The sequence below is a fragment of the Lepisosteus platostomus genome, chromosome 13 (assembly GCF_059453375.1).
Source record: "Lepisosteus platostomus isolate fLepPlt1 chromosome 13, fLepPlt1.hap1, whole genome shotgun sequence".
In the NCBI taxonomy this organism is placed as follows: domain Eukaryota; kingdom Metazoa; phylum Chordata; class Actinopteri; order Semionotiformes; family Lepisosteidae; genus Lepisosteus; species Lepisosteus platostomus.
In genome coordinates this window covers 25,093,759-25,118,052 of record NC_142623.1, presented here as the reverse complement: position 1 = coordinate 25,118,052, position 24,294 = coordinate 25,093,759, and the positions used below count along the sequence as shown (strand labels likewise).

Genomic DNA, 24,294 nt, shown 5'->3' with positions numbered 1-24,294 from the left:
CAGTATATAAACTGTTGGGAAAACCAGCTGTAGGGAACCAGGATTTGCAGACCTTGCTCATTTCTGAATCAGTTATGAAGAAAATTATTCTCTTTGTTTTAACTCTGGTTGTCAGTGCACAGGGTGAGTTTAGTCATCTTTATAACATTATTTTTTTTGTTCTACAACTGCTTAACTATTTTGCTTTTCTATCAGATTGCGAAAGGACTGCATTAATAACCTAGCAAAATGTACAGTGAATTTGAAGTCTGGTAAATGTATGTGTCTGGCAAAAATATTCAGATCGTTCCTATGGAACTCCATTTAGTGAAATTACAAAATGATGCATAAACATTATGAAACCTAATATTTTAGTCAAAAGCTGAGTGCTCAAACTGAATAGCTCTAAGGGTAAGATAGGTAACAGTAAATACCAAAAATCTAAAGAAAGATTGAATATGTTGATTATTTAAGCATTATAACCTGTGAACTCAAAATTTGGTGGAAGCAATTACAGCCTCTACAAGTTTTGCACGCTGAAGTGGAGCAATTTTTGCCCATTCTTCTTGGGAGCTGTAATTTAGCTCTATCAAATTGCCTGGAGATTGCTTGAGGACAATCATTTTAAATTCTTCCCTTTTAAATTTTAAATTCTTGCTTGATCATGTTCAAGTCAGGACCTTGATTTGCCACTCAAGAACATTCACTTTAATATTATTAAGCTACTCCAGTATAGTGCTAAAGACTTAAAACTGGGCTAAAACGTCAGCTTTCAGGAGGACGTGGATCACTGTTTTTTTTTTCAGAACCACGGTGGGAAAATGAGTATGACCAACCTTTGCATTTTACTTGTCCATCATACGAGTCTATTTATTACATAAGCAGGTGAGATGTTGATGTTGCTATGATCTTTATTATAACCTAGGCTATCCGCAGCCTGTCATTTTGTATATCAACAAATAAAACATCTGAATGCCATTATATATATATATAGACCCATATTTGAATTTGTTTTCTGCCAAATCAATGTATACTCTATTGCAAAGGTGTTGATAAAAACAAGCAAAGTATCCTTCTTGAAATTCTTTCTTGAAGACACACTGGATACTATGCAGTGGTTCAGTTAAATCTGAGGACAGGATGAACTTCTTTACCCAAAGGATTGGGGATGTATTGAACAAGCTACTCTGTGCTACAGAGGAAACCAATACACAATTTAGCTTCAACCAAACCAGGCTAGCTGCGATGGATGGCCTCCTCTTGTTTCTAACTTGTCTTATGTTCTTATTCTTAAGAAAATGTTTTCACCATATCCTTGTCCCTTATCTGTACATAAATCCATGTATTATATTTTAGAAAAGGAACAGAATTCCAAGAATAATTCTATTGAGGAATTCAGGTTCTTTCAGAATTTCTGGTTCTGTTTTAAATCTTTGTTTCACAGTTTTTTTTCTTTGAAAGAAAATGCAAGCAGTACTGGTTAGCATGTTATAACCAGGTGGGATAGAGGCCAAAATTACAATTCAGGAATAATGAATGACTAGGCATGTGTTGTGCTGAGATACTGTCCCCGACAGGTTATAGAGTATGATGCTTCAGGTCAGGTGGGGTGTGTCCAACACATTGCTCATTGTGTTGTTGCAGAGAATAGCCGAACCTTTCCTTATGTTATCCTTATATTAGGAAAGTAAGGTATCTTGGAAATTTGTGTATTTTCTTTGCATTTTAGAATTACTGCTTAAACTCTGGGGGCATTTTAAAACATTTACAATAACAGAAACAACCAGATTTGTTTCTCGGATCATACTACGTTAATATTACAGTACTGTATATATAATGTGTATTCTCTTGCACCTTTAAAGCTTCACAAGAAAGCCAAAAAATAGTGAATGTTTTTTGTAGAGTGAAAAGCTTTGACTTTTATTTTTTATCCTTTCTAGTACTCATCATAATAAATATGAGGATCGTTTATGGAGTTTCAGCTGCAAACGCACCTTTGAAAACATTCCATTATGCTCTTGGTCAGGCTATGTGAATGATTTTGATCAGCAATTTGAATTTACCTGTCCGCCAAATTCAGCCATTTCTGGCATGTACAGTTATCATGACAACAAACGTGAGGATCGAAGGTAATTTTATTTTTTTTATTTTGTTTACAACTTATGTTAAGAGAAATATTGCTTTTAAAAGAAAATCTAAACATTTCACTGAAATAAATCCCATCAGCAGGGTAATCAGCAGTGTTTGGCTCAGTATTATCTTCCATGCGTACCTAATAAGTGTGAATAAGGCGACTGATCATAGTGTTTCAGATGAAAATGCAAAGGTATCTGTCTCAAAGCTTAATCAATGAAAGAGTAAAGGGTTCTTTTATTGTAAAATATTTGATTTTCCTTTCCTAAATACTCTGACCACTCATTTAATAATGAATTACAGTAACTGGTTTATTTTACATGTTATTTTTGCTACTGTATATAGTCAAGCAATTTGTATTTGGGATTTTTAAATATGAATAAATCTAATATACTGTATATGGCTGTACAATCATTTATCCTTAAGCAGATCCACGACTCTCTTTTGTTAGTCAAGTCCCGTCCTGTGTTCCCATTAGTTGTTTCCCTGTTCTTTGCCAAGAACTTAATTATCACTGTTCTCATAATAAAATGCTTAATTGATTTATCAATGTAACCATTACTGCATTTTTAAATAAACATATTTCCATTTTGATGGCCTGAACTTTAATGTTTTGTTCATTTTAGGTGGAAGTTCTACTGTTGCAGTGATAGTAAGATCTGCTATTCTAACTGCAAGTGGACTGACTATGTCAATGGCTTTGATGAGCCTATGTCTTGGACTGTTCCGAGTTCTTACTACCTCGTCGGTGCTTCCAGCTACCATGACAACCACCGCGAGTAAGTTCATTTTTTCATTTCATTTCAAAAGCAAATTGAAAAACTAAAAGCAGATTGTTGCATTCTCGTTGTTTTCTATTTCCAGATAGTTCAAGAGGCACAATGAAATTTCAGCAATATTACCAAAATATAATTAGTACTCTCTTTATGCCATTATCAGGTAAATGTGTATGAGGGGGTGCTGGGGGGTGCCAATGAGACCTGTTGAGGAATTCAAGAGGGTAAAGAATGAGTGCAGCTGCACCAGTAACTCTGCAACAATGGACAAAGTCCAGTAAAGAAGTAGCTAGTCCATAAAACAAATTTTTGGTTTATTCTTAAAAATAGCTTAAAGAAGAAATGAAAGTATGAATGAGTAAAATACATTTAATGTTAAATATTGTTAAATTACATATACTTTACTGGGACTGCATCGTCGTTTGACATTGTTTGAATTAAAGAATGTGCATAACGCAATACTTATTTTACATTATGCATTAAAAACAATTACTGTGTAGTAATGTACACTAAAATGAAAAACAATATGTAAGAAATCTCAGTAAAATGTAAAAATAATATAACAATAATACATGTAATGTAACAGAAATAATGTTTGTACAACATACATTTAAACACGTCTAAAAGGCATGAATATCAGTGGAGCCCTATAGAGGTAGAGCAATAGGTATAGTGGTACAGTAGGTAAATTGCTAACAATAGGTGTTGTTTATGTTTCATATGCTTTAGTGAATTTTATACAGCATATTTATGACACATGAAATAAAAAGCTGATACATTTATGATAAAAGGCACAGGAACAATTTGCATTGAATATGTTGATCACAGTTGTTGAAAAAATACGTCAAAAGATTCAGAAACATATCTGTCCATTTTCTACCTTCTTCATTTTATTCAAGGTGACTAGGGAGTCAGAGCCAAGCGACCTCAGCAAACAACAGGCACCTGGCACAAGGCAGGGCACACCTTAATGAGTGTAAACACATAGACACAAACACAGAAAAGCAATTATTCTCACTAGGGCCAATTTTCCCAGATTCCAGTTAACCTACCAGTATGTTTTTGGACGTGGGAGGAAACTGGAGCTCCCAGAGAAAATCCACATGAACATAGGGAGAACATCACACACAAACATCACGCAGATAGCATCCCAGGAATTGAACCCAGGGCCCCACTGCTGTGAGACAGCAATTCTAACCATTGCACCATTATGCAGACCTCGAGAAAGTATATATACATGGATGAGATTGTCCAGGTTGCTTTTTTTTTACCATAGTCTTGAATATTTTCTATTTGAAGACTATCTTTCTGACAGTGGTTGGTTGGAGCCAAAATGTTTAGAAATGGTGTGGTAACTCTTTCCACACTGCTGAGAATAAACTACTTTTTTTCTCTGAAATCTGAAGAATCTCAAATCTCTCTTGATCATGGCATATTCTACCAAATTTAGTTTGGTCTCTCCTCAAAGTTTCTCATCATTATATAAGACAGTTCTACTCAAACTCAATCCTTATTTATCCTTTTTATTTTACCACCTGATTCTAACCACTTGATTGTGCTTGGTAAACTACAGTAAGCATTCCATTATTATTTCACAGATACTGATTCTTAATTATTAGTTACAACATTGCCACAAGTCTTTCTTCATGAATCTTTACCAACTCTGTGCATTTGTTCGGTGCAATTTCTGCTCACTTGGCAAATTTGCTGAAACTCTCTAATTGCTTGTGGATCCCTTTCTGGGAGCATGTGGAAAGAAGTCTTATGCATAGATTCCCATTAGGGTTATATAATGTAATAATATATAACACTATATATATTGTATACAGTATATAACATATATGGCATAATGCTGTCACCATCATGTTTCACAGAAAGAATGGTGATGACAGAATAATGCATTATGCTGAGTTTACATCAGATGTAACACTTTTTATATAAACCAAATTCTTGCAATTTTGTCTACTCTGACAACAAAACCTTTTGCCACATGTTTGCAGTGTCATTTTGGTGCTTTTTGCTCAGTTCCATAGAAGCTCTTTGTGGAATGATAAGAATATGGTTGTCCCATGGATATTTTCTCCCATTTTAGACACTGAACTGTGTAACTCTGTTGACTTCTTGGTGATATCTCTAATTAGTTTCTTCCTTGCCCTGCTGTTCAGTTTGGAAGGACAGCCTAATCTAGGAAGTGTCTTGGTGTGTTCCACTTCTTAATGATCAACTTCACCATGCTCAAAGAGTTATTTAAGACATCTGAAATGTTTTTATACCTACTCCTTATCTGTACATTTATGCATCTTTATCCTAATGTTATAACTGTTTATTTGAGGGACGAGTGGAAGTTGGTGAAGTGATGCAAGAAAAGCTCTAGTTGGTCATTAAAGCATGTGGCAGCACCGACGCAGTCATCAATGTATTACTTGTAGAAGTCTGGGACAAAGCCAGTGTTGGAAGCCAAGAAGCATTCTTCTACCCAGCTGACAAAAATATTAGCATAGCTGGGTCCCATCCTGGTGCCCATAGCAGCTCCGCTAACCTGCTGCTAAAAAAGGTCATTGAATGAGAAGGCAATTCCACAAGATGTAAAAGAATGTGGGTGGGTGGATCAAACACTGTGCGTTTGCCTAGTGTGTGCATGAAGGTAAACCATCATTGTTGGGAATTACATGTATAGGGATGTGATGTTTATGTCACGGAACCTATACGTGGAATAGGAGGATCCTTATGCGTGACGGGAATCCCACAGGACGCAGAGTAGCAAAGGGACAATCCAAAAGATAAAATCCAAAGGCTGGGTCGATAAGGGAGGTAGAGGGTCCGTTAACGAGAGATATCCAAAAAACAATCCAAAGTCAAAATCCAGAAGGCGAGGTCAAGAGGCGGAAGCAGAAGATTCGTAACGGGAGATCAGTCGAAAGGTTTGGAAACGCGCACTGGAGAATACTATGAAAGGCTTCTCAGTAGTGAGCGTGGGAAGGTGTGCGAAGGGGGTTTAAATACTGAAAGGAAAGGGGTGTGATTGGATGATAGGTTAGGGAGTGAGAATTTGAGGAATCTGATGCATGTGAGAATGGGATGGGTTCAATCAGGGATGAGATTGTGAAGCAGAGGTTCCGGGAATGTAATATCGTTTGCGAGGGAGAGTGTGGAATGTGACAGGGACAGAACGGCGTTTCCGAGTTAGAGTGTGGGCTGTGACAGTTTATGGTCAAAATGAAACATTCTGGGTCCTTAAACTGGAAATCATTGAAAAGTTGGAGAGCATGGTTGGTGTCCTTAAAATATTAAAGAAACCCTTCAACCAGAGGTCTCATAAAGCTGTAGAGAAAGGCTGAGATGTGAGTTGTGGGACAGGTGCATGCAGAGATGATAGGGCATCCAGGGGTGTTGGGTTCGTGGATTTTGGGGGAGGTAAAATTGATATACCCGAGGATGTTCAATGATCCGAGTGTGGAATGTGACAGGGACAGAACGGCGTTTCCGAGTTAGAGTGTGGGCCGTGACAGTACCCCCCCCTTTAGGGTCGGCTCCTGACGACCCCAGAGAGCGAGTACGAACAAAGTCATCGATGAGGCTGCGATCCAAAATATCTTTCTCAAAGACCCAGGAACGTTCCTCAGGACCATAGCCCTCCCAGTTGACTAGAAATTGTCGGCGGCCTCAGAACCAGCGGGCATCCAAGATCTTATTGACCATGTAGGAAGGTAGACCGTCAATGAGTAGTGGTGGGGGTGGAGGTGGCCGAGGCCGGGAGAGGGGGAATCTGTGGTAGGGTTTCAGGAGAGAGACATGGAAGGAGGGGTGCACCCTGAGAGTTGGAGGAAGAGCAAGACGATAGGTTACAGGGGTGAACTGGGAGAGGATGCGAAAAGGTCCAATATAACGGGGTCCCAACTTATGTGAAGGCTGTCTAAGGGGTAAGTTTCTAGTAGACAGCCAGATAAACTGTCCTCGTCGTAGTCTGGGCACAGGTCGTCGATGACGGTCAGCGGTGGTCTTCTGCCGCAAGGAGGTCTTCAGGAGGGCGGATCTGGCTTGTCTCCAAATTCTCCTGAGGAAAGTGAGGCGCGTCTGGAGGCAGGAAATATCTGAATCAGGGATAGAGTCCGGGAGAAGAGAGGGTTGGTATCCTAGAGAGCAATAGAAGGGGGACATCCCAGTGGTGGAGGAAGAGAGAGAGTTATGGGCATATTCAGCCCAGGGGAGGAGAGAGATCCAGTCATCTTGAGAAGCAGAGACGTAAGATCGAAGGTAAGTAAGAAGGTCCTGGTTGGTTCTTTCCGTCAGTCCATTGGATTCAGGATGATAGCCAGATGTGAGAGATGTGGAAGTCCGAAGAGATTTGCAAAAAGTTCTCCAGAATCTTGAAATGAATTGAGGTCCTCGATCTGATACGATATCCGCAGGAATGCCGTGAAGTCTGAAGACATGAAGAATGAAGAGGTCAGCCATGTCTTGGGCAGATGGAAGGGCAGGAAGAGGAATGAAATGAGCCGACTTCGAGAATCTATCTACCACGACCATAATGGTAGTTTTGCCTTGACTCTCAGGAAGATCCGTAAGAAAGTCCACTGAGATGTGGGACCAAGGTCTTCTAGGGGTTGGGAGTGGTTGGAGTAAACTGGGCTTCTTAAGACGGGAGGATTTGGACATGGCACAGATGGGACAGGTCTGCACGTACCCAGTAACATCAGTCCTCATAGAAGGCCACCAGAAATGTCTAGAGATTAATTCCAAGGTACGTTTGACACCGGGGTGACCTGCAAATAGTGAGTCATGACCCCAGCGAAGAACAGTGGAGCGTATGGTATCAGGAACAAAGAGTCTGTCTGGAGGACATTGGGGGGAAACGGTTTGGTTGTGAAGTGCAAGTTTGATTTGGTTCTCCAGGTCCCATCTAATAGCAGCCACAAATCTCTCAGGGGGTAGAATAGGTTCAGGAGGGTCCAAAAAGCCAGGAGGATCATGGAGGCAAGATAGGGCGTCAGCCTTTATGTTCTTGGATCCCGGTGTATACAGTGCCTTGCGAAAGTATTCGGCCCCCTTGAACTTTTCAACCTTTTGCCACATTTCAGGCTTCAAACATAAAGATATAAATTTTTTATTTTATGTGAAGAATCACCAACAAGTGGGACACAATTGTGAAGTGGAACGAAATCTATTGGATTTTTGAAACTTTTTTAACTAATAAAAAAATGAAAAGTGGGGCGTGCAAAATTATTCGGCCCCCTTGCGTTAATACTTTGTAGAGCCACCTTTTGCTGCGATTACAGCTGCAAGTCGCTTGGGGTATGTCTCTATCAGTTTTGCACATCGAGAGACTGAAAATCTTGCCCATTCTTCCTTGCAAAACAGCTCGAGCTCAGTGAGGTTGGATGGAGAGCGTTTGTGAACAGCAGTTTTCAGCTCTTTCCACAGATTCTCGATTGGATTCAGGTCTGGACTTTGACTTGGCCATTCAAACACCTGGATACGTTTATTTGTGAACCATTCCTTTGTAGATTTTGCTGTATGTTTGGGATCATTGTCTTGTTGGAAGATAAATCTCCGTCCCAGTTTCAGGTCTTTTGCAGACTCCGACAGGTTTTCATCCAGAATGGTCCTGTATTTGGCTGCATCCATCTTCCCCTCAATTTTAACCATCTTCCCTGTCCCTGCTGAAGAAAAGCAGGCCCAAACCATGATGCTGCCACCACCATGTTTGACAGTGGGGATGGTGTGTTGAGGGTGATGAGCTGTGTTGCTTTTACGCCAAACATATCGTTTTGCATTGTGGCCAAAAAGTTCGATTTTGGTTTCATCTGACCAGAGCACCTTCTTCCACATGTTTGGGGTGTCTCCCAGGTGGCTTGTGGCAAACTTTAGACGAGACTTTTTATGGATATCTTTGAGAAATGGCTTTCTTCTTGCCACTCTTCCATAAAGGCCAGATTTGTGCAGTGTAAGACTGATTGTTGTCCTATGGACAGACTCTCCCACCTCAGCTGTAGTTCTCTGCAGTTCATCCAGAGTGGTCATGGGCCTCTTGGCTGCATCTCTGATCAGTCTTCTCCTTGTCTGAGCTGAAAGTTTAGAGGGACGGCCAGGTCTTGGTAGATTTGCAGTGGTCTGATACTCCTTCCATTTCAAGATGATCGCTTGCACAGTGCTCCTTGGGATGTTTGAAGCTTGGGAAATCTTTTTGTATCCAAATCCGGCTTTAAACTTCTCCACAACAGTATTACGGACCTGCCTGGTGTGTTCCTTGGTCTTCATGATGCTCTCTGCGCTTTCAACAGAACCTTGAGACTATCACAGAGCAGGTGCATTTATACAGAGACTTGATTACACACAGGTGGATTCTATTTATCACCATCAGTCATTTAGGACAACATTGGATCATTCAGAGATCCTCGCTGAACTTCTGGAGTGAGTTTGCTGCACTGAAAGTAAAGGGGCCGAATAATTTTGCACGCCCCACTTTTCATTTTTTTATTAGTTAAAAAAGTTTCAAAAATCCAATAGATTTCGTTCCACTTCACAATTGTGTCCCACTTGTTGGTGATTCTTCACATAAAATAAAAAATTTATATCTTTATGTTTGAAGCCTGAAATGTGGCAAAAGGTTGAAAAGTTCAAGGGGGCCGAATACTTTCGCAAGGCACTGTAAGTAATGAAAAAATGGAACCTAGAAAGAAAAGTGACCAGCGAGCCTGGCGTGGGTTCAAACGTTTGGCAGTCTGTAGGTAAGAGAGATTTTTATGATCCGTAAGAATAGTAAAAGGGTGTAGGGCCCCCTCCAACCAGTGTCTCCATTCCTCCAGGGCGAGTTTGATAGCCAGTAGTTCTCGGTCTCCAACATCATAATTAGTCTTGACCTGGGACAATTTTTTGAAGAAAAAGGCGCAGGGGTGGAGGATACCCTTCACTCCATGAAGTTGAGATAATATGGCACCGACTCCGTTGGCTGAGGCATCCACCTCGAGAATGAATGGAAGGTTGGGGTCTGGGTGACGGAGGAGGGGGGATGTGGTGAACAGTCTCTTGAGATGAAGGAAAGCTTGGTCTGCCTCAGGAGTCCATTTCCCTTGATCAGGACCTTTTCGGGTCAGGGCTGTTATGGGGGAGACGACAGAGCTGAAATTCCTAATAAAACGGCGGTAAAAACTGGAAAATCCCAGGAAGCGTTGAATTTGTTTTAAAATCTGGGGGGTTGGCCAGTTCTGTATGGATTCAGTCTTGGCAGGGTCAATTTCAATGCCCAGGGGTGAGAGGATGTAGCCAAGGAAGTGGATTCTGGTAACGTGGAAAGTACACTTTTCCAATTTGGCGTAGAGTTTGTTCTGAATCAAACGATGAAGAACCTCGCGCACATGAGAGACACGCTCCTGGGGACTACAGGAAAAGATTAGAATATCATCCAGGTATACCAGGGCATATTTGTGCAAGATATCCCTAAAGATGTCATTCATGGACCCCTGAAAGACAGCAGGAGCATTAACCAGTCCAAACGGCATTACTTGGTATTCATAATGACCGTGGGTAGTAATGAATGCCGTCTTCCATTCGTCACCTTCCCGAATGCGAATCAAATTATAAGCACCGCGGAGATCCAATTTAGAAAAAATAGTGGCGCCCCGGAGTGATTCCAAAGCCGATGAAATCAGAGGAAGGGGATAACTGTTCTTGATAGTTATGTTGTTCAGACTGCGATAATCAATGCAGGGTCTGAGAGAGCCGTCTTTCTTTTTAACAAAGAAGAAACCGGCGCAGGCAGATGAGGAAGAGGGGCGGATGAAACCAAATTCCAAGGACCCCTGGATATAATCTTCCATAGCCTGAGTCTCCTCGTGGGAGAGTGAATAGACATGGCCCTTAGGGGGTAAAACCCCTGGAATTAGGTCTATAGGACAGTCAGATGGGCGATGAGGCGGGAGGGATAGGGCCTTCTGTTTACCAGTACTCGGTGTAGATCCGAGTACTGGGAAGGAATATTGGGGAGGTTATCTTGAGATATACAGGAGACGGAAACTTTCTGAGGAAGCTGACAACAATGCGAAAGGCAATGGGAACCCCAGGCTGTGAGCTCCCTTTGTGACCAGGAGATGTGTGGGTTGTGAATCTGTAACCAAGGGAAACCAAGAACCAATGGGTGAGAAGGGGATTGGATGAGAAAGAACTGAATGACTTCCTGGTGGGTGGCGCTGATGCGAAGAGTAAGGGGAGGGGTCTGCCACTTCACCAGACCAGGGGAGAGGGGGGAGCCATCAAGAGTGAGGAGCCGAATGGGCGGGGTGACTGGCAACCGGGGAATATTCCAGGACGAAGCGAGTCCAGAGTCTAGGAAGTTCTCTTCGGAGCCCGAATCAACAAAAGCAGAGAGAGAGGTCTGTCCAGTAGTCCATGACAGGGTGGCTGGGAGAAAGAGTCCGGATCTGGGAGAGGAAGAAGTGACACTGGCCATAACAGCGGGTGGATAGAAGCGAGGAGGGCGACCGGGGCAGGCGGCTCGGAGGTGATCAGGGGAACCACAGTAAAGGCATCGCCCCTCACGAAATCGGCAATCTCTCTCTTCAGAGGTCAGTCTATGGAAGGAAGGCAGTTGGGAGGGTGTGGGAGGGGTTCGATTGTCCGATCTTCGCTGTTGAAGCCTGACCTCTAGTTCAAAAACTCGAGAAATGAAGGAGTCAAGTGATGGGAAGTCCAGGGGCAGGTGCACCACGTGATCCTTGAGTTCATCAGATAATCCGAGGCGGAGGTAGTGAATCAGGGCATTATGATCCCAAGCGAGTTGAGCAGCCAGAAAACGGAATTCGGAAGAGTAGTCCTGAAAAGAGCGAGATCCTTGAGTAAAGGAAGTGAGGCGTGCAACAATGAGGTGGCGAGAGTGCAACTGCCCAAAGGCAGATTGTAGAGCTGTCTGAAAAAGGTGGAAGTTGGCAGTCTCAGGAGCGTTTCGAGAGAGGAGATGTGCAGCCCACTCCAGAGCTTGTCCAGAGAGGCAAGATACCATAAAAGCAATTCTTTCTCCATCGGTGGGGAAGCAGTCTGGGCGGATGTGGAAAGCCATCTGACATTGAGTCAGAAAGCCCTGACACCTGGAGGAGTCGCCATCAAATTTTTCCGGGAGGGGAGGGGATAGAAGATTAATTTGTGTTTGAAGCGGGGGTGCAGGGGCAGGAGCTGCAGCTGGGGGAGGCGGTGGAAGTGCAAAGTGGTCAGCTAGTTGCTGGACTGCCGTAGTTAGCAGGTCCAGGTTCCGGGAGTGTTTGAGGAGAATAGAAAGTTGACTCTGGTCCGCTGGATCCATTTTAATATGGCTCACTATTCTGTCACGGAACCTATACGTGGAATAGGAGGATCCTTATGCGTGACCGGAATCCCACAGGACGCAGAGTAGCAAAGGGACAATCAAAAAGACAAATCCAAAGGCTGGGTCGATAAGGGAGGCAGAGGGTCCGGTAACGAGAGATTTCCAAAAAACAATCCAAAGTCAAAATCCAGAAGGCGAGGTCAAGAGGCGGAAGCAGAAGATTCGTAACGGGAGATCAGTCGAAAGGTTTGGAAACGCGCACTGGAGAATACTATGAAAGGCTTCTCAGTAGTGAGCGTGGGAAGGTGTGCGAAGGGGGTTTAAATACTGAAAGGAAAGGGGTGTGATTGGATGATAGGTTAGGGAGTGAGAATTTGAGGAATCTGATGCATGTGAGAATGGGATGGGTTCAATCAGGGATGAGATTGTGAAGCAGAGGTTCCGGGAATGTAATATCGTTTGCGAGGGAGAGTGTGGAATGTGACAGGGACAGAACGGCGTTTCCGAGTTAGAGTGTGGGCTGTGACAGTTTATGGTCAAAATGAAACATTCTGGGTCCTTAAACTGGAAATCATTGAAAAGTTGGAGAGCATGGTTGGTGTCCTTAAAATATTAAAGAAACCCTTCAACCAGAGGTCTCATAAAGCTGTAGAGAAAGGCTGAGATGTGAGTTGTGGGACAGGTGCATGCAGAGATGATAGGGCATCCAGGGGTGTTGGGTTCGTGGATTTTGGGGGAGGTAAAATTGATATACCCGAGGATGTTCAATGATCCGAGTGTGGAATGTGACAGGGACAGAACGGCGTTTCCGAGTTAGAGTGTGGGCCGTGACAGTACCCCCCCCTTTAGGGTCGGCTCCTGACGACCCCAGAGAGCGAGTACGAACAAAGTCATCGATGAGGCTGCGATCCAAAATATCTTTCTCAAAGACCCAGGAACGTTCCTCAGGACCATAGCCCTCCCAGTTGACTAGAAATTGTCGGCGGCCTCAGAACCAGCGGGCATCCAAGATCTTATTGACCATGTAGGAAGGTAGACCGTCAATGAGTAGTGGTGGGGGTGGAGGTGGCCGAGGCCGGGAGAGGGGGAATCTGTGGTAGGGTTTCAGGAGAGAGACATGGAAGGAGGGGTGCACCCTGAGAGTTGGAGGAAGAGCAAGACGATAGGTTACAGGGGTGAACTGGGAGAGGATGCGAAAAGGTCCAATATAACGGGGTCCCAACTTATGTGAAGGCTGTCTAAGGGGTAAGTTTCTAGTAGACAGCCAGATAAACTGTCCTCGTCGTAGTCTGGGCACAGGTCGTCGATGACGGTCAGCGGTGGTCTTCTGCCGCAAGGAGGTCTTCAGGAGGGCGGATCTGGCTTGTCTCCAAATTCTCCTGAGGAAAGTGAGGCGCGTCTGGAGGCAGGAAATATCTGAATCAGGGATAGAGTCCGGGAGAAGAGAGGGTTGGTATCCTAGAGAGCAATAGAAGGGGGACATCCCAGTGGTGGAGGAAGAGAGAGAGTTATGGGCATATTCAGCCCAGGGGAGGAGAGAGATCCAGTCATCTTGAGAAGCAGAGACGTAAGATCGAAGGTAAGTAAGAAGGTCCTGGTTGGTTCTTTCCGTCAGTCCATTGGATTCAGGATGATAGCCAGATGTGAGAGATGTGGAAGTCCGAAGAGATTTGCAAAAAGTTCTCCAGAATCTTGAAATGAATTGAGGTCCTCGATCTGATACGATATCCGCAGGAATGCCGTGAAGTCTGAAGACATGAAGAATGAAGAGGTCAGCCATGTCTTGGGCAGATGGAAGGGCAGGAAGAGGAATGAAATGAGCCGACTTCGAGAATCTATCTACCACGACCATAATGGTAGTTTTGCCTTGACTCTCAGGAAGATCCGTAAGAAAGTCCACTGAGATGTGGGACCAAGGTCTTCTAGGGGTTGGGAGTGGTTGGAGTAAACTGGGCTTCTTAAGACGGGAGGATTTGGACATGGCACAGATGGGACAGGTCTGCACGTACCCAGTAACATCAGTCCTCATAGAAGGCCACCAGAAATGTCTAGAGATTAATTCCAAGGTACGTTTGACACCGGGGTGACCTGCAAATAGTGAGTCATGACCCCAGCGAAGAACAGTGGAGCGTATGGTATCAGGAACAAAGAGTCTGTCTGGAGGACATTGGGGGGAAACGGTTTGGTTGTGAAGTGCAAGTTTGATTTGGTTCTCCAGGTCCCATCTAATAGCAGCCACAAATCTCTCAGGGGGTAGAATAGGTTCAGGAGGGTCCAAAAAGCCAGGAGGATCATGGAGGCAAGATAGGGCGTCAGCCTTTATGTTCTTGGATCCCGGTGTATACAGTGCCTTGCGAAAGTATTCGGCCCCCTTGAACTTTTCAACCTTTTGCCACATTTCAGGCTTCAAACATAAAGATATAAATTTTTTATTTTATGTGAAGAATCACCAACAAGTGGGACACAATTGTGAAGTGGAACGAAATCTATTGGATTTTTGAAACTTTTTTAACTAATAAAAAAATGAAAAGTGGGGCGTGCAAAATTATTCGGCCCCCTTGCGTTAATACTTTGTAGAGCCACCTTTTGCTGCGATTACAGCTGCAAGTCGCTTGGGGTATGTCTCTATCAGTTTTGCACATCGAGAGACTGAAAATCTTGCCCATTCTTCCTTGCAAAACAGCTCGAGCTCAGTGAGGTTGGATGGAGAGCGTTTGTGAACAGCAGTTTTCAGCTCTTTCCACAGATTCTCGATTGGATTCAGGTCTGGACTTTGACTTGGCCATTCAAACACCTGGATACGTTTATTTGTGAACCATTCCTTTGTAGATTTTGCTGTATGTTTGGGATCATTGTCTTGTTGGAAGATAAATCTCCGTCCCAGTTTCAGGTCTTTTGCAGACTCCGACAGGTTTTCATCCAGAATGGTCCTGTATTTGGCTGCATCCATCTTCCCCTCAATTTTAACCATCTTCCCTGTCCCTGCTGAAGAAAAGCAGGCCCAAACCATGATGCTGCCACCACCATGTTTGACAGTGGGGATGGTGTGTTGAGGGTGATGAGCTGTGTTGCTTTTACGCCAAACATATCGTTTTGCATTGTGGCCAAAAAGTTCGATTTTGGTTTCATCTGACCAGAGCACCTTCTTCCACATGTTTGGGGTGTCTCCCAGGTGGCTTGTGGCAAACTTTAGACGAGACTTTTTATGGATATCTTTGAGAAATGGCTTTCTTCTTGCCACTCTTCCATAAAGGCCAGATTTGTGCAGTGTAAGACTGATTGTTGTCCTATGGACAGACTCTCCCACCTCAGCTGTAGTTCTCTGCAGTTCATCCAGAGTGGTCATGGGCCTCTTGGCTGCATCTCTGATCAGTCTTCTCCTTGTCTGAGCTGAAAGTTTAGAGGGACGGCCAGGTCTTGGTAGATTTGCAGTGGTCTGATACTCCTTCCATTTCAAGATGATCGCTTGCACAGTGCTCCTTGGGATGTTTGAAGCTTGGGAAATCTTTTTGTATCCAAATCCGGCTTTAAACTTCTCCACAACAGTATTACGGACCTGCCTGGTGTGTTCCTTGGTCTTCATGATGCTCTCTGCGCTTTCAACAGAACCTTGAGACTATCACAGAGCAGGTGCATTTATACAGAGACTTGATTACACACAGGTGGATTCTATTTATCACCATCAGTCATTTAGGACAACATTGGATCATTCAGAGATCCTCGCTGAACTTCTGGAGTGAGTTTGCTGCACTGAAAGTAAAGGGGCCGAATAATTTTGCACGCCCCACTTTTCATTTTTTTATTAGTTAAAAAAGTTTCAAAAATCCAATAGATTTCGTTCCACTTCACAATTGTGTCCCACTTGTTGGTGATTCTTCACATAAAATAAAAAATTTATATCTTTATGTTTGAAGCCTGAAATGTGGCAAAAGGTTGAAAAGTTCAAGGGGGCCGAATACTTTCGCAAGGCACTGTAAGTAATGAAAAAATGGAACCTAGAAAGAAAAGTGACCAGCGAGCCTGGCGTGGGTTCAAACGTTTGGCAGTCTGTAGGTAAGAGAGATTTTTATGATCCGTAAGAATAGTAAAAGGGTGTAGGGCCCCCTCCAACCAGTGTCTCCATTCCTCCAGGGCGAGTTTGATAGCCAGTAGTTCTCGGTCTCCAACATCATAATTAGTCTTGACCTGGGACAATTTTTTGAAGAAAAAGGCGCAGGGGTGGAGGATACCCTTCACTCCATGAAGTTGAGATAATATGGCACCGACTCCGTTGGCTGAGGCATCCACCTCGAGAATGAATGGAAGGTTGGGGTCTGGGTGACGGAGGAGGGGGGATGTGGTGAACAGTCTCTTGAGATGAAGGAAAGCTTGGTCTGCCTCAGGAGTCCATTTCCCTTGATCAGGACCTTTTCGGGTCAGGGCTGTTATGGGGGAGACGACAGAGCTGAAATTCCTAATAAAACGGCGGTAAAAACTGGAAAATCCCAGGAAGCGTTGAATTTGTTTTAAAATCTGGGGGGTTGGCCAGTTCTGTATGGATTCAGTCTTGGCAGGGTCAATTTCAATGCCCAGGGGTGAGAGGATGTAGCCAAGGAAGTGGATTCTGGTAACGTGGAAAGTACACTTTTCCAATTTGGCGTAGAGTTTGTTCTGAATCAAACGATGAAGAACCTCGCGCACATGAGAGACACGCTCCTGGGGACTACAGGAAAAGATTAGAATATCATCCAGGTATACCAGGGCATATTTGTGCAAGATATCCCTAAAGATGTCATTCATGGACCCCTGAAAGACAGCAGGAGCATTAACCAGTCCAAACGGCATTACTTGGTATTCATAATGACCGTGGGTAGTAATGAATGCCGTCTTCCATTCGTCACCTTCCCGAATGCGAATCAAATTATAAGCACCGCGGAGATCCAATTTAGAAAAAATAGTGGCGCCCCGGAGTGATTCCAAAGCCGATGAAATCAGAGGAAGGGGATAACTGTTCTTGATAGTTATGTTGTTCAGACTGCGATAATCAATGCAGGGTCTGAGAGAGCCGTCTTTCTTTTTAACAAAGAAGAAACCGGCGCAGGCAGATGAGGAAGAGGGGCGGATGAAACCAAATTCCAAGGACCCCTGGATATAATCTTCCATAGCCTGAGTCTCCTCGTGGGAGAGTGAATAGACATGGCCCTTAGGGGGTAAAACCCCTGGAATTAGGTCTATAGGACAGTCAGATGGGCGATGAGGCGGGAGGGATAGGGCCTTCTGTTTACCAGTACTCGGTGTAGATCCGAGTACTGGGAAGGAATATTGGGGAGGTTATCTTGAGATATACAGGAGACGGAAACTTTCTGAGGAAGCTGACAACAATGCGAAAGGCAATGGGAACCCCAGGCTGTGAGCTCCCTTTGTGACCAGGAGATGTGTGGGTTGTGAATCTGTAACCAAGGGAAACCAAGAACCAATGGGTGAGAAGGGGATTGGATGAGAAAGAACTGAATGACTTCCTGGTGGGTGGCGCTGATGCGAAGAGTAAGGGGAGGGGTCTGCCACTTCACCAGACCAGGGGAGAGGGGGGAGCCATCAAGAGTGAGGAGCCGAATGGGCGGGGTGACTGGCAACCGGGGAATATTCCAGGACGAAGCGAGTCCAGAGTCTAGGAAGTTCTCTTCGGAGCCCGAATCAACAAAAGCAGAGAGAGAGGTCTGTCCAGTAGTCCATGACAGGGTGGCTGGGAGAAAGAGTCCGGATCTGGGAGAGGAAGAAGTGACACTGGCCATAACAGCGGGTGGATAGAAGCGAGGAGGGCGACCGGGGCAGGCGGCTCGGAGGTGATCAGGGGAACCACAGTAAAGGCATCGCCCCTCACGAAATCGGCAATCTCTCTCTTCAGAGGTCAGTCTATGGAAGGAAGGCAGTTGGGAGGGTGTGGGAGGGGTTCGATTGTCCGATCTTCGCTGTTGAAGCCTGACCTCTAGTTCAAAAACTCGAGAAATGAAGGAGTCAAGTGATGGGAAGTCCAGGGGCAGGTGCACCACGTGATCCTTGAGTTCATCAGATAATCCGAGGCGGAGGTAGTGAATCAGGGCATTATGATCCCAAGCGAGTTGAGCAGCCAGAAAACGGAATTCGGAAGAGTAGTCCTGAAAAGAGCGAGATCCTTGAGTAAAGGAAGTGAGGCGTGCAACAATGAGGTGGCGAGAGTGCAACTGCCCAAAGGCAGATTGTAGAGCTGTCTGAAAAAGGTGGAAGTTGGCAGTCTCAGGAGCGTTTCGAGAGAGGAGATGTGCAGCCCACTCCAGAGCTTGTCCAGAGAGGCAAGATACCATAAAAGCAATTCTTTCTCCATCGGTGGGGAAGCAGTCTGGGCGGATGTGGAAAGCCATCTGACATTGAGTCAGAAAGCCCTGACACCTGGAGGAGTCGCCATCAAATTTTTCCGGGAGGGGAGGGGATAGAAGATTAATTTGTGTTTGAAGCGGGGGTGCAGGGGCAGGAGCTGCAGCTGGGGGAGGCGGTGGAAGTGCAAAGTGGTCAGCTAGTTGCTGGACTGCCGTAGTTAGCAGGTCCAGGTTCCGGGAGTGTTTGAGGAGAATAGAAAGTTGACTCTGGTCCGCTGGATCCATTTTAATATGGCTCACTATTCTGTCACGGAACCTATACGTGGAATAGGAGGATCCTTATGCGTGACCGGAATCCCACAGGACGCAGAGTAGCAAAGGGACAATCAAAAAGACAAATCCAAAGGCTGGGTCGATAAGGGAGGCAGAGGGTCCGGTAACGAGAGATTTCCAAAAAACAATCCAAAGTCAAAATCCAGAAGGCGAGGTCAAGAGGCGGAAGCAGAAGATTCGTAACGGGAGATCAGTCGAAAGGTTTGGAAACGCGCACTGGAGAATACTATGAAAGGCTTCTCAGTAGTGAGCGTGGGAAGGTGTGCGAAGGGGGTTTAAATACTGAAAGGAAAGGGGTGTGATTGGATGATAGGTTAGGGAGTGAGAATTTGAGGAATCTGATGCATGTGAGAATGGGATGGGTTCAATCAGGGATGAGATTGTGAAGCAGAGGTTCCGGGAATGTAATATCGTTTGCGAGGGAGAGTGTGGAATGTGACAGGGACAGAACGGCGTTTCCAAGTTAGAGTGTGGGCTGTGACAGTTTATGGTCAAAATGAAACATTCTGGGTCCTTAAACTGGAAATCATTGAAAAGTTGGAGAGCATGGTTGGTGTCCTTAAAATATTAAAGAAACCCTTCAACCAGAGGTCTCATAAAGCTGTAGAGAAAGGCTGAGATGTGAGTTGTGGGACAGGTGCATGCAGAGATGATAGGGCATCCAGGGGTGTTGGGTTCGTGGATTTTGGGGGGAGGTAAAATTGATATACCCGAGGATGTTCAATGATGAGACGGTTTGCCTCCTCGGGGAGTTCCTTATTGCTGTTCAAAAATAAAATGGTGGATAACACTTCCTTTTGGTAGTTAGTGGTAGGATCCAGTGGAAGAGGCAGAAGTATTGGTAAGTCGTCTGGAGGCTTCATTGATATACAGGTCTTTTTGTGACACCTTTGTCCACTGGTTTGATAACAATGATTCTCTCTATTGCAGAGAGATTAAAGCACCTGAATTTCTCCTTGGGTGAGGTTAGACCTGTGTTTCCTAGGTATGGAAATGGTCTTGGGAGCTTGACTGTTACATTGATTCATTAAATACTGACAGAAAACGGCCGGAGGGGGGACTTGATTTTGTTAATGGAATTGATAACTGGGGTGTTATCAGGTGCCAGTGAAGAGAAGTCATCAGCTAAATGTGCTCTGAGCAGTTGAGGACAACTTGGGCTTAGGGGATGTCCAGCTTCTTGGGAGCTGGTACAAAACTGAGGCCTTTGCTGAGAAGAGATCGCTCATCCTGTGAAAGGGAAAGGTCTGAGGGTATAGTTAAAGCAAGATTAGGATTAGTGGAGGTAGTGGTTGTGTTGACTTTTTTTTCTGTAAAAGATGATTGAGTTTTTTATCTTAATCTCCAGTGAGGAATTGGTTAAGCTTGGAGATGAGGGATCTGATGAGGTTAGTGTCACGACTGCCAGCCAGCGGAGATTAACTCATAAGAGAACTAACCAGTACCAGCAGCGGGTAAATAATAACAAGCGCCGCCACACGTGTTAATTGTCATGGAAATATAACTATCAAGGAAGCCACAAGAGAGAGTTCTCACCTGAGTAAGGTCTTTATTTCAATATTGCAATATTGGGAGCCCTGCTGCCACTTCGCAAAGTGCAATCAGAGACTCAATTTGTTACAAGCAGTACAGGGTTTTTATAAGACGTTGCGCTGTAAAAAAGCTCAGCGCTTTGTCCCTTCTAAAACTTCCCCTTTCCCTAAGACAAAACAGATTACATCATGGAGCGAGAGAAGAAGCACTAGATTTGTTATTCAAAGCTTATCAGTTACTTTCAGCTAATTCTAACGACCCAGACAGCATATATTGTTTTGGTACATTGTCTTCTAAAGTAACCTAAACAGTGTACTTTGTTGACGCACTGTTTTCTAAAATTCTGCATGTACTGTAGCACAGCAATTGCATCCTTGAAATATATTATCTAAAAGCACCAATATATTTTTTGCAAAGCTCTCTACATTTTAAGAATCAATTTACTTATTAGATTTCCACTTCAATTCCCTCCTTTTTATTCTTGAAAATGATTAAAAGTTAGATCCTTCATATGGACTCCCAGGAGGCTCCCATACTTACCATATTTCAAAGCATTGGAATAATATATGTCATACAGGAATATAAAAACAGGAAGACAAGTATCACAGCTACTATAATCGGTGTTAGTAACTTAAAGAAAAACATTCCCCCTGGCCCAAACAGTGATTCTAACCAGGAGAGAAATGGGTGAGGCTGTAGAATGAAGCATTAAAGCACATACATACAGTAACAAGATGCATTAAATTTCTTTAACTTTACAGTATGATTTATAAGTTTATACCACAAATTACTCATATCCCCCTCATTATCAGTTTCATTCAGCCAGTTTGTATACAAAGAGGCTTCGCGTTTAGATTCTTCCTCTTTCTGGGTGGTGACAGGCTTCCACATAAAAAGGAAAAGGCTGTGCACATCAGTCCAAAGCATGTGATCCCCATCTATCCTTGTGGAGACATCACTCCTGCGCTTTGCTCAGTTCGTTTGTGACCTTTTTACAGTGGGAAGCATGAATTCAGGGCACCCTTTCCGTGACTTTCACAGCAGTCGCAGTGGTCAGCAGCCTTGGTACGGCCCCCTCCACCTGAGTGAACACCATTTCTTTTTCCTGAAATCTTTCACCAGAATCCAGTCTCCTTATTCACTCATTAGTTCTTACAGCACAGGTAAATCCCTGTGGGCTGGAGCCCAGCATTTTTCTTAGGGTTTTTTTTACAAGATTGTTACAGCAGTGGGTTGAAGACATTCAAGTAGGTAGCCGCGTCAGCATGCATAGACTGCAAAGGTGTGAAGAAGTCTGAAGAAGGCCTCACAGCCAAAAAGCTGTGTTTCTTATCTTCTCTTTTCAGAATGGAATAAACCTTTACTTGTTCCTGTGCAGACTACACATGCTGATGCAGCTACCTACTTGGACTTCTATTACCTGTAATACTGTACTAGTGTCTATGACACTAAAATTTGTCAGTTCTACTGGAGCTCCTTCAATAAAGTCATGTTGGTGACATTTTTTTAATATAGGAAAGTTTATGGAAATTAAAGAATACATTATTTTAAAAAATATATTTTAGAATTTTGTTATTTTCTTTCTATTAAAAACACATTAGGCTTTTTTGTTTCCAAATTGAATTCCAGTTTAAACAAACAAATCATATTCAACATTCAGATAGGGAAATACTGCAGGAGAACAGTGCAGCACAAGCTGCCTGTATTAGCCTGTGCTAACAATTTCTTGTTTTCTCTATGTTAAGAGACCGTCGCTGGAAATATCAGATCTGCATGAGACACTCTTGCTAATTCCTCAGAGATTGACAAGAGGGACAAAGGACAGCAACCAAAGCTTTCAGTATAATAAACTGCTTAATCTGTAAACCACATTCAAAATGTACTATTAAAACAATTATCTACTTTTGCCTTGTCTGTTTTAGTTTCTTGTTAATCACTTTGTACACAATGATTATGCACAATTTACATGGGAAAATAAATTAATAGAATTAATGAATGACTGATAAATCATTATCATTATTTAGTGGATCATGGTCAGCTAAATAATCCATCCATCCATTTTCTAAACACTTCCAATTCACGACTGCAGGGGAGATGAAGCCCTTCCTGACAAGCAACTGGTGCAAGGCAGGGTATTCCCTGGACAGGATGCCAGTCCATTACAGAGCAGACTGACACGCACACTCACAATCATAATCTTCACAAAGATAGCACCCCAGATCCAGAATTTAACCCAAGGCAGCACTGTCACCCCTGCTAAATAATGATCATGATAAATCACTTTAACTACTATCCTATTATTTTGTTGGCAGTAATAGTGGTACACATGATTCCAGAATAAAAAATGTCTCTGTTTAAGGTCATTCAGTCAGGTAATGAACTTCATTCAAGAAAATGTTCAACCATGAAGACCAAGGAGCTTTCAGAACTCAGGAATAGGTTGTACAGATCAGAAGAAGGTTATAAAAAATTAAAGTCACTGAATATCCGTTTGAGCATAGTGAAGTTGTTCGTAAAGAAACATGTATCACAAAGACACTGCCTAGAGCAAGTTGTCCCTCCAAACTGAGCAGCAGGGCGAGGAGGAATCTGGTTAAAGATGCCACCCTGAGGCCAAGGGAGACTTTAAAATCCCTACAGAATTAAATTAATGGCGTGGGAGAAAATGACTATGAATCAACGATATCCTAGTCCCTCCACAAAACTGGGCCTGTATTGGACTGAAATTGAACCATCTCAAATCCTGCGTGGAGAATTCAATAAAGGGATTGAGAGAAACTGTAGACTTGTGCCAAAAGATTTTGTTGTCAGACAAGAAAAAAGAGTTTAGGTTTAAATGATGTCAGAATTACATCTGACACAAACCCAGAATAGTGCATCACTCAATAAATAATAATCCTACAATCTACATGGTGGCAGCATTATGTTAAAGTCTTGCTTCTCTGTTAGCAAACATCATTAGCAAACAAAAGTGAAGCTTGTCAAGACTAAGAGGAAAAATGGGTGGAGCAAAGTACAGACTAAGAATAGAAAAAAACCTGCTTCGATCTGCTAAAACCTAAAATAAGGACCAAAATTAATCTATCAGCAGGTGAATGACTGAAAACACATGGTAAAATGTACACTGGAGTGATTTAACCAGAAGAAACTGAATGTCTTTGAGCTGCCCCGTCAAGTCCAGACTTGATAGAAAATCTGTGGCAAGACATAAAGTTACTGTCCATCAATGAACCCCAACCAACCTGACAGAGCCCGAGTGAATTCACACATAAAAATGGGCAACCATTGCACCATCCAGGTGTTCAAATTTGATTGAGTCTTATCCAAAAAGACTCCCATCTTTAGGGTGAATACTTATTGAATCAAAATATTTTTGCATTCAACTTCTTTCACCCATAAATGTTTTCAGTGTTAAAACAATCTCTTTTTTGAAATTGTATGCATCATTTTAAATTAAACAAAATGGATCATTGGAAAGAAGTGAATATTTTTGCAAGGTACTGTAAATGTGACATTTATTGAAGGATTGATAGGACATTAAATGAACAATGTTATAATGCTGTTAATACAATCATCATACACATTGTACATTGCAATCATACACATTGACTTATCATTGAGCAAGATCATTTGACATTAAGATGCAAGAAAATCAACACAGTTCTACATTAATATGCTAACCCTTGCTTTAAAAATGATGGTGAAAGAGAGACAAATCACACTTCAACACATACTGATTGGTGCACAGATTATCAGGTACATAATCTATATTTATCAATGTATGGTACAATGTGGTGTATACTGTAACAGCTAAAAATACAGTATTTGGGAAATAAGTAAGTTGGTCTTTGAAAACCATGTTTGTTTAATTATCTTGTCAGCTTTCTTTATCAGCCCACAGGGAGTCATCAAT

The 24,294-nt window shown here is 43.2% G+C and overlaps 1 protein-coding gene across 2 annotated transcripts; it reads left to right on the top strand.

Moving 5' to 3' along the window:
- LOC148650236 (hemagglutinin/amebocyte aggregation factor-like) lies at nt 1-22,287 on the top strand. 2 transcript variants are annotated; one of them, XM_088603835.1, is made up of 5 exons: nt 1-123; nt 786-864; nt 1,920-2,108; nt 2,739-2,891; nt 22,127-22,287. In XM_088603835.1, exons 1-5 carry the CDS (start codon nt 75-77, stop codon nt 22,170-22,172), a joined length of 516 nt encoding a protein of 171 aa, XP_088459961.1. In that variant the 5' UTR covers nt 1-74; the 3' UTR covers nt 22,173-22,287. The 2 variants fall into 2 exon arrangements, with proteins under 2 accessions (XP_088459961.1, XP_088459960.1); XM_088603834.1 differs by lacking the exon at nt 22,127-22,287 and adding an exon at nt 7,298-7,481.
- Nucleotides 22,288-24,294: the final 2,007 nt, after the last annotated feature.